The sequence below is a fragment of the Gracilinanus agilis genome, chromosome 1 (assembly GCF_016433145.1).
Source record: "Gracilinanus agilis isolate LMUSP501 chromosome 1, AgileGrace, whole genome shotgun sequence".
Lineage (NCBI taxonomy): Eukaryota > Metazoa > Chordata > Mammalia > Didelphimorphia > Didelphidae > Gracilinanus > Gracilinanus agilis.
This window is the reverse complement of record NC_058130.1, coordinates 286,804,274-286,815,571: the sequence shown is the minus strand read 5'-3', so window position 1 is coordinate 286,815,571 and position 11,298 is coordinate 286,804,274. Positions and strand designations below refer to the sequence as shown.

The 11,298-nt window shown below is 32.8% G+C and overlaps 1 protein-coding gene across 1 annotated transcript in view; it reads left to right on the top strand.

Moving 5' to 3' along the window:
- Positions 1 to 11,298, top strand: part of KCNN2 (potassium calcium-activated channel subfamily N member 2) — a 216,339-nt gene that overhangs the window by 185,588 nt on the left and 19,453 nt on the right. Inside the window, exon 6 of the mRNA XM_044657609.1 lies at positions 11,091 to 11,201. Coding sequence (XP_044513544.1) covers positions 11,091 to 11,201 — 111 coding nt within the window. The remainder of the gene's footprint in view (positions 1 to 11,090; positions 11,202 to 11,298) is intronic.

Genomic DNA, 11,298 nt, shown 5'->3' with positions numbered 1-11,298 from the left:
GAAGGAAGGAAGGAAGGAAGGAAGGAAGGAAGGAAGGAAGGAAGGAAGGAAGGAAGGAAGGAAAGAAGGAAGGAAGGAAGGAAGGAAGAACATTGGTATCATATGAGCACAAAACCATGCTATGCAGTGAACATTTTTCTTCAAGACACTACAAAAGTAGTCACTGAAATACATATGACTTATGTGAGCACAGAATCAATTCAACAATTTTTTTTCAAGAATAGAAAACAAAATTAGGAGAGAATAGAATCAGTGTGTATGAATATAAAATAAGTGACCCCCAAAGTCACTTTTTTTTGGTAGAGGATAGTAGAAATAGTACATCACTATCCCTATTATACTCTTACTCACCCCCACCCTCCTGGTCACAAGTTCTATGTTACAAAAAAGTTTTGCTATAAATATTTTTGTATATGTGAGTGTTTTTCCTCTTTCTTTGATCACTTGGGAGTACAATACAATTAGTGGCATCATATGATAAAAATGAATATGATTTTGGGAAATAATTCTAAATTGCTTTCCAGAATTGTTGGACTAATTCACAAAATCCAATAGCACATTAATTCATGTTTCTCCCACAGTTGCTCCAATTATCATTTTCCTTTTTTCTGAGTTTTTTCTAATTATATAGGTGTGAGATGGAACTTTGTAGTTGTTTTATTTTGTATTTTTCTTGTTTTTAATGATTTGGAGAATTTAATCATATTTTTTATATTTTCAATATTTTTCTCCAGAAAACTGCTTGTTTGTATCTTTTAGGGATTTGATCTTGGTCTTGTACATTTGAATAAGTTTCCTATAAATTTTAAATAGCAGGCCATTATCAGAAAAACTTGCTATGAAAAACTTTTCCTACTTAGCTAATTCTTTACTTCTAATTTAATTAGTATTGTTTCTGTAAAATCTTTTCATTTTTCCATAATAAAAATTATCTCCTATGATCTTTTTCATCCCTTATTTGTTTAAGAATCCTCATTCAATATCCACAATAATAAGTATCTCTGTCTCTGTTTTCCTAATTTATCTTCCCATCCTGCCTGGACAGGAAGTATAGAATCTACTCCTGGGCTAGAGCCCATTACTGATTGGAATGGGGGCTTTGATGTACTCCATTTATAGCCTGGGTCACTTTGTTACTCTAGGAAACTTGGTGGTCCTCTGATCCTAGCAGATCAGACTACTGATCTGTTTAGTGCACTGCAACTTAAGATTCCTACATTCAAGAAAGCTACTAACCTCCACTTGCCCTGTAGTTGGAATTACAGTGTATGCCATCACATATGACCTTTCTAATTTATTGATATATCTTTTTATATTTTTGTCTAGTCAGAACTTATCCTGGAAAATGGTGGAAATAGTTATTTAAATCAAATTTCTGCCAGTCTTCTTTCTACTTTTCCCCGAAGTTTTTATCAAGGAGTAGATTCCTACCCCAACCCTTTGGTTCTTTGCATTTATCAAATGCTATACTGCTATGTTCAATTATTTCTAGGTTTCATGGTCCAGTATCTTACACTGATTAACTTTTCAATTTTTTAAACTAGTACAAAATAATTATGAGAGTATTTATAGGTCCCCTTTCTTGCTAGTTTTTTTTTCTTTCACCCTCATTAGTTGCTCCAGAAGAGACAGTTAGCATCATTAAACATTCATTAAGCACTTGCTATGTGAAAAGTTTGGTGCTAAGAACTGAGTGTACAAAGAAAGAGTGTATAAAGAAAGTCCTCACCATCAAGGAGCTTACCATCTAATGGGGGAAAACAACACAAAGAAAGAATCTGAAAATCATGAGTAATGAAGTCTGAGAGGAAGTTTCCAATGTCCACTCTCCACCCTCACCAGAGAGAGTGAGAGATCCTGTGGACAGGAGGTGCTGAGGAGGAGTGAGTTATATAACTGATTTCATCTTGTAGAATAATGAATTTCTGGAGATTGTTAGGTTCAGGAAATCAACCTAGTGGAAAATGATGAATTTTGTTAGTTTTCTACTACCTCTATGAAAAATAACACATTAATTGATATGTCATTGAGTAGGTAAATTTATTTATGTAATATTGGAACATACTGGCATGATCCAACCATAAGTAAGTAATAACTCCCTAATTGTTTATTTGTTTTTATTTCTATAATGTTTGTTTCATACTTCATATAATTCCAGGATATGTCTTGGCCAGGAACTCAAAATATTTTAAACATTTTATATTTATCTTGAATATAATTTCTCTATCTCTTCTCACTGGGGATTACAGACAATATAAACAAAAGATGGTAATTTGTGAGCAGTTATTTTATATGCTTCTACTTTGCTGAAGGGATTGTTTTGTTGGTCCTTTGCTTTGCTTATTAAATTAATTAAATATTTTGTTTATTGGTAAAACTAGCTTTTCTAGAATTATAATAGATAATAGAATTGATAATGAACATTATTACTTCACTTTTGATTTTACTGGGAGAGTTTACATGTTATTCCATTACCTGTAATGTTAACTTTTGGTTTTAAGTATATACAACTTACCAATCATATTATGAAAAGCCCAATTTGTCCTATGTTTTAATTTTTTTTAATTGTAGAGTTTATTTTGTTAAAGGCCTTTTCTACATCTAATGATATGATTTTATTGTTTTTATTAATATTGTATAACATTTTTATAGTTTTTATAATCAACCTGCATTTCTAATATAAATACAATTTTGTCATAGTGTGTGTTTTCCCAAAATGCTTGTCATCTTGTTGATAATATTTTGTACAATATTGTTGTGTCCCTAATTGTTACAGATATCAGTCTAGTTTTCCTTCTCTGCTTTGTCTCTCCTTCAATTAAGTAACATAACCAGTTTTGTTTCATAAAAAGAATCTAGTTGAATCCTATCTTTGCTGATTTTTTCAAACAATATATGCAATATTGAAATTAATTGTTCTTTGAGTGTTTAATACAATTTACTTTTAAATTAATCTAGTTCAGGGTTTGTTTGTCCCCCTTCCTCACCTTTGGCAGTCCGTTTTTCTCTTGTTCAGTTTCTGTGTTTAAATTGTTCACTTTTTCAAAAAGATGAATAGGATCTCAGAAAAAATCAGATAATGATAAGCTTCTGAAGAAAACTGAATGAGAATAGAATGGAGTATACCTTTTTCTCAGCAATATGTAACACCTTCACAAAAACTGACCATGTATTATGACATAAAAACCTCACAAAGACAGAAAAACAGAAATATCAAACTTACATTTTAAAAAAGCTTACATCAAAAGCTAATTAGAAACTAAATAATCTAATCCTAAAGAATGAGTGGGTGATAGGACCAATAATTTCATTAAAGGAAATGACAATAATGAGACAACATATAAAAATGTTTCTAAATATAGAAAGAGCAGATTAATTAATTGGACATGTTAACCGGAAAAGGAACAAATTTTAAATCCCCAATCAAACAAAGAGAGTAACAAAATTGAAAGTTTTTTAAATCATTGAATTAATAAATAAAAGTAGAAAACAGTTTTATTAAAAAACAATGAAATAAACAAGCCATTGGTTAATTTTATGTTTGAAAGAGAAAGAAGAAAATTAGTTATGAGTATTAAAAATAAACATGGTGAAATTAAAGTGATTATTAGGAAATATTTTGAATTTTGTAATATTCTATTTCAAGATTTTCTCTCCTTCCATGTAATTGCTACTAAGTCTTGTGTGATACTGTCATGTTGTAACTGACCGCTTGCAATATTTTATAGAGGAAGAAAAGGAGAAAGTACTACAGCCTTTACTGGATATGAATTGAGTATTAGGCGTGTCTTAGCCAACATGGAGTGTGATCTTACAAAAAGGCTTACCTTAGATTCTGTGTGCCACCTTAGTGCTTTTGTAGGCATGAGTTCCAAGAGTAGCTTTCTTTTCATATTATAGGGATCTTCTCTGTTTATCAATGGAATACCACAGATTCCTTCTTAAATTTACTTTGCACTAAAGAAAAGGAAATTTAACTTAAAATATTTTAGCATTAGTTATACAAATGTTTGGGGGGATCTAGTTTTGTGTCTTTTTCTATATTTAGTCTGTCAAAACAGCATTTAAGTTTATATTGATATTTTTCTGCATTAAAGAACTCTAAAGTATAGAGATCTCATTGACTCACTGCCTTGTAACCACTCCTCACTTCTTTTGTTTAATACAACTCAGCTAAGTCCTTCCATATGGATGCTAATTCATCATCATCACATAACTATTTCATAAATTAAATATTATAAAGAAAGATGTAAAATGAGGCTTACTATCCCCAATGAACTCTTTAAAATAAAAAAAGACAAAAAACTAATCTTGATGTACTATCACTATTTGATATTTTGAACATTTTACTTTTGTACATTCACACATATAATAATAGTTGACTCAAGACTTCAGAAGAATTTTGGCCACTGTAAGTTTCCAGACTAATATATCTGTGTTTGCTCTAAGGCAAAATGAAATCTTTTACCCTATTAAAAGTCTATCCTTCTCTGTTAGTATTCTTTAATACATAAAGTCCATGTAATATTCTTGGTAAAAATACTGGAGTGATTTGCCATTTCCTTCTTTAGTACATTCCAGTTTTTACAGATGAAGAACTAAGGCAAATAGGACTTAAGTAACTTGCCCAGGGTCACAAAGCTAGTAAGTGTCTGTGATCAGATTAGAACTCAGACTTTCTTGACTCTAGGCCTAGCACTTATCTACTGTTCCATTTAGCTGCCACCTATTGTTACTTACTTAGTGCAAAAATGTAACTTCAATTCAGGTTATTTTAAATATATATAATTTCATAATTTTCACAAGTGTCAGAAATAACATCAGACAAAACTCATTCTTTACTATTTTGTCCACTTTGAAGCAAATATACCCCATTAGAAAAAGCTTTTACATGATTGCACATGTAAAATCCATATCAGATTATTTATTTCTTTTTTATTTCTTATTATTTAACTTATTTTATATCTTATTGTTATATATTATATATAGTTATAAATTAATAATGTATTACCATTATTGATTATATATTTATCATATAATAAGAATGAACATTCTTATTATTTCTTCAGGGAGTAAAGAGGGGAGAGAAGAAAGGAGGAAGAGAATTTAGAACTAAAAATTTAAAAAATAATGTTTAAAATTATTTTAACTATAATTGGGAAAAAATAAACTATTTTAAAAATATATATCCCACTAAATATTCAAGAGTTGTTAAGCATTTTGCCACATTCTTTTAGAAGCTCAATTAATAACCTAACAGCATTCAGATTAAAAGAGAAATTATTTTTCTATCACCATTTCTGATGTAATCATTTGCCAAATTTCACAACATAAGGAAAAATTTCATGATTTCATGCATTTCAAAACATGAAACAAAAATTATTAGCAGTCAATTCAATTGACATCGATTCAATTGAAGGCATTTCCAAATTATCTTAAATAGAAAACCATCAGGGCATCTTGACAGCTCAGTAGATAGAGAAGCAGGTCTTGGGATGGGCAGTCTTGGATTCAAATATGGACCAAGATACTTCCTACTTCATGACCCTGGGCAAGTCACTTAAACCCAATTCAATTGCCTAGTTCTTTCTGCTTTTCATAGAACTGATACTTAGCATCAATTCCAAGACAGAAAGTAAGCCTTTAAAGAAAAGAAAATCATTCATTATATCACATTTGGGGTCCCATATTGATTGCATTCAAAACCAATACAGAGTGCTTAAATTTACTAGCATTTTTATACTGCTTACCATGTGCCACAGTACTAAGTACTTTACAATTATTATGTTACTTGATCCTCACAATAACCATGGGACCATGGGAAGTGGATGCTATTATTTCTTCTCATTACAGATTAGGAAACTGAAGTAAACAGAGGTGAAGTAATTTGCTTAAGGTCAATACATTTCTAATACATTTCTGAAACTGGATCTAGAACTTAATTCATTTTTGTTGTTTGTTTTTTTAAAATATGTAAGAAACTTCTTTATTTCACCTTATCAAATTTTATACTCTTATTACTTACCCTGTAAAAAAATATTCACTTAGCAAAATAAGATATTAAAACATTATAGCAAACAGCATGTACACAGCCTGAGGTAAGATTTCTTGGCCCAGGTAGGGATACTCCTGAGATCCTGTGTCTCATAGGCACAGTGCAAGCTTTTGGGGGCTAAGATAGGCAAAAGGCCTAAAAATTGGGCCTGTAGGGACAACAAGCTCAGGGGCGAGGAGGAAGGGGGTCTCCATATCATGGGAAACAGACCTCAAGCTCATGGGTTACAATATTTGTATTGTTGAGAATAGCTAAATTATTCACAGTTGTTCATCATATTGTTATTGTATGCAGTGTCCTAGTTACTTTACTCTGCATTGGTTCATGTAAGTCTTCCAGGTTTTTCTGAAATCACCCTGCTCATCTTTTTTATAGTACAATGGTATTCAATTACAGTCATTTACCACAATAATTCCTCAGTTAATGGGTATCCTCTCACTTTCCAATTCTTTGCCATTACAAAAAGAACTACTATAAATATTTTTGTATGTTCCTTTTCCTTTTTGTTTGTTGTTGTTGTTGTTGTTGTTGTTGTTGTTGTTTTATTTCTTTGGGAAATGACCAATACAGGTATTGCTGGGTCAAAGCATATGTACTTTTTGATAAGTCCTTTGGGCATAGTTCCAAATTGCTTTCTCTAGCTTACAACTCCTCCCACTCCTCCATTAGTGTCTCAATTCTCCCACATCCCTTCCAACTTTTATCATTTCCCTTTTCTGTCAGAACAGCCATTTTGATATGTATTAAGTAGTACCTCAGAGTTGTTTTTAATATGCATTTCTTTAATTAATAGTGATTTAGAGCATTTTTCATGACTATAGATACCTTTTAATTGCTTTGTCTGAGAACTGCATGTTCATATTTTTTGACCATTGATCAATTGGAGAATGACTTGTATTTTTATACATTTGAACTAATTTCTCTATGTATTTGAGAAATGAAGCCTTTATTTATTTATTTCTAAATCCTTGCCTTCTGTCTTAGAATCAATACTAAGTATAGGTTCCAAGGCAGAAGAGTGATAAGGATCAGGCAATTGGGGTTAAGTGACTTGCTCGGGGTCACACAACTAACATGACTAAGACCAGATTTGAACACAGGACCTCACATCTTCAGGCCTGGCTCTCTATCCACTGAGCTGCCCTTGAAATGAGGCCTTTATTAGAGAGAATTGTGGTAAAATTTTTTTACCATTATGATTACTGTGTATTAACCTCCATCCTTCTTTCCTATTTTTCCTACTTCTACGTCATCCTGTCCATCCTCAAAAATGCTTTACTTCTAACCACCATCTCCCCTAATTTGCCATTGTTTTTATCACCCCCGACCCCTTCTCTTATCCTCTTCTATAGCTATCCCTTCCCTGTATGATAAAAGAGACTTCTATACCCAACTGAGTATGTAGTCCCTCTTTTAGCTGAGTCCTGAATCCTGCATTTTGCCATTGTTCTACATTGGGTAATAATGCCTAATTAAATTTTCTTAAATCAAATTAAGATAAAAATAAGATTTTTTATGACTTACTGTCTTAACTTGTAAAAAACTTATAGAAAGAAACTGCATATTCATATAGGTAGGAATGAACAAATGATGAAAAAACTAATTTATTAAGCATTTAAGATATTCTAAACATACTAGTCAAAGGAAAGAGAGTTTCAACCCTCAAGATATTTATATTTTAACAGGAGAGAAACTTATTGGGGAATAGTAACCAAAAAAAGGAATTTTATAGAAATTGTGAGTGGGATTCCAGGGGAGTAGATTGACATCCAGGAAAAATGACAGAATTGATTTGATCATGCTCATGGTTCCATACCTAAAGAGTGTGGGTGGAAAAAATGTTTATCTGTGCCCATAGATAAGGCAGAAGGCAAGAAGGCTGCAGAGCAGGGGGACAAAGAAGAGGAAGTACTGTACAGAATAGCTAAAGATTTTCCTAAAATCATATCCTAAAAGAGTATTCTACTAATCTGAAAATTGAGGAACCAAAAGGAAAGTTCCTATAGCATGAGGTATCTGGTATAGGTGACAGGGAGAATAGAGAGGAATTTGTGAAGGAGCTGGTTAAAGAGGGGGGCAAAAAAGATTGCTTTAATATTTTTGACATTTAAAAAGGGAATACAATGTTTCTAAAGCCTAAATTGTTTTTTCTTTTTAACGTTGAGCTACTGTTGATATTTCTGAAGATGTAGAGTAGCACTGGTGGTATCATTTCTTTGCTAAGAAATTCTCAGTGTCTCCCTCTTGTCTAATGAGAAAAGTTCCTTGGCTTAGCATTCAGGTCCCTTTCAGCTAGAACCACCTTTCAAAATCTGATGCCACCTTCTTCTCTAGCCTTATCTAATAGTACTCCCATAATGCTCACCATATTCTAACAAAACTGGCTTATTTTTTGCCCTCACTCTCCTATCCTTTCTACTTATCTGGAAGTGTTGAATTCCTACCCATCATTTAAAACCAAACTCTAATGATTCTTCTTCAATAAAGTTTTCTCTGATTCTTCCTACATGCAATGACCTTTTTCCTCTGCCCTCACGCAGTGCCTTATTTTTTATTTTTATACAATTTTATATATTATTAAATATTGTGATTATTTGGTTTTTTAATTGTTTTCCCTGTAGGCATCATAAGAAAAGGAATTTTGCCTAGTAATTTTTCACAGCGTTTTACATGCAGTGCACCCTTAGTGATTATTTAATGGCAAGAAAAATGGCAAGAAAAGAAGCCAATTATCCAAACACTGGGCTGACACTTAAAAAAAGTTATTTCTTTTCATCCTTACAACAGCCCTATGAGATAAGCCTGTTATTATACTCATTTTACAGTTTGTGAAACTGAAGCTGACGAAGGCTAAGTAACTTACTCAGGACCACACAGCTTAGCAAATTTCTGAGGCTAGAATTGAACTTGGGTTTTCCTAACTCCAAGCCCAACTGAATGAATCAATGAGTAACTGATTGCTAAGGTATTTTTTAGTTTTGCCAGAATTATTAGTGGTCAGAAGGATAAGGTTACTTATTGGTGGTGGCAGAGTATAACATGACTGCTGACCCAAGGACCATAGCAATGGAGTGTGAGATGTATAATAGGATATACTATGCTAACCAACTTAGCACACTGGCATAATCCTCCAGCTCAGTGATGGGCAAACTATGGCCCGCGGGCCAGATGGGGGGGGGGGCGGCCCTGAAATGTTCTATCCTGCTGCTGGACATTGTTCCTAATCTGACGAATACGGCTAGTAGAATACAATACAATGAAACTTTGAAAGAGTTGCCTTAAAAACAGACTGACAGATGAGCATTTCCTTTCCTTTGGCCCCCTCTTTAAAAAGTTTGCCCATCACTGCTCTAGCTGAATACACAAAATACCTATACTCAGTGTTCCCTAGCAGCCTTAGAGGAGAGTAGTGAATAGAATGCTGGCTTGGAGTCAGGGAGACCTGAATGAAAATTCAGCCTTTGACACCTAAAAGAAGGACAAGTCACTCTTTCCCTGAACCTGAGTTTCCTCATTTGTAAAATGGGATAGAATTAGTTGGTATCTTCAGATCCTAAACCTAATGATTAGGTCACAGAAGCAAGTTACATAAATACATAAATATAAGAAAAAAATTCTTATAACTTGGTAACCAAGTCATAATGCTTAATCTACCTGTTCATGCCTATAAAACCTTTTATGAATTGTATAAGCCCAGATTACCAGGAGTAGGTTTTTAGGGCCACTAAATAGAAAGAAACCTGCTTCTTTAAAATTTTTAAAAGTGGCGTAAGTCCAGAGCTTAGGGACTTTTATGAGACATAGGCAAAACATTAAAGTTCCAATAAAATCTTGAGTGGAACCTTCACTATTCCCTGGACAAATGCACTTGATATTACAAAGTAAATATGTAGCATAGAAAAAAAAATTATCTAGTGTTAAAAATAAGTGCATTTAGAGCTAGTTAGGTGGCACAGTAGAGATAGAGCACCAGGCTTATCTCAGGAAATGGAAGGATCTGTATTCAAATTTGGCCTTAGACATTTTCTAGACCTGCAACTCAGGGTAAGTCATTTAAACCTGGTTGTTTAGCCCTTGACCATCTTTTTTACAGTTGTTACCAAGACAGAAAGTAGGGGTTTAAAAAATAAATGCACATGTTTAAAAAGTTATATTAATAAAAAGTCCCTTATTATTTATACATATTGCTCCCCAAAGAGCTGCCTTCCTTTCTGACCACTTGTCCCAGCTCTGCCTATACCAAAATGAATCCTTGTACATAACTTCCAAGTAACCTATGACTCAAAATATCTCTTTAAATATTGTAAGTTTAAAATAAATAAATAGCTAAATATAGTGAAGTTGGGCATTATTTTCCAAGGACACAGCACCCCAATTTTCCAAGGATTAAGTGCCCCTTTCCTCCCAATTTTTCACTGAACATTTACTATATTGTATACAGCCATTAATGATAATGCCAGAGAAGTTACCCCCACCCCAGCCCAGCTACAAGTGACTCAGCTACATTCAAAATAATAAATATTCCATTGACAGCTGAAATCACTACCTGGGAAATTTTCTGTCATTGATCTTTTGAAAAAAGTCATATTTCCATTAAATGGATTCATGGTAATTTAATTTCCCCCCTTATTTTCATAATCATTTTGAGAAATAATACTAACTACATATTTATTCTTCTTATTAATTTCAGTAAGTTGTTTCTAACCTTTTGCAAATATAGCTACATCCATCTTTTTCTAATGATAGAAATGCAATATTTATAAATGTCATTTTAATTCCTTAAATGTCATGTATAAATAATTGTAGTCTCTTCATTTCAAATTAATAATGTGTTATTTACTTATCCAAACTCTATTCTTTCTATCTCTGCACAATGCTTAACGGCCATATTGAATACTGAATATCAATATGATATTTCTATTTACCAGATAACATACTTGGCATAATGCAGTTTTTTTTATATAGGTGAAGAATCATAAGCTGCCTGTAATGCTCCTAGTGGTAACTCTTTGGGATTCTCTCTTTTCATTTTCAGGGTGCTGGTTGCACTGCACTGGTGGTAGCTGTGGTTGCAAGAAAATTAGAACTTACCAAAGCTGAAAAACATGTGCATAATTTCATGATGGATACCCAGCTAACCAAAAGAGTAAGTGTCTCTCTCCTCTCTCTCTCTCTCTCTCTCTCTCTCTCTCTCTCTCTCTCTCTCTCTCTCTCTCTCTCTCTATCTATCTATCTATCTATCT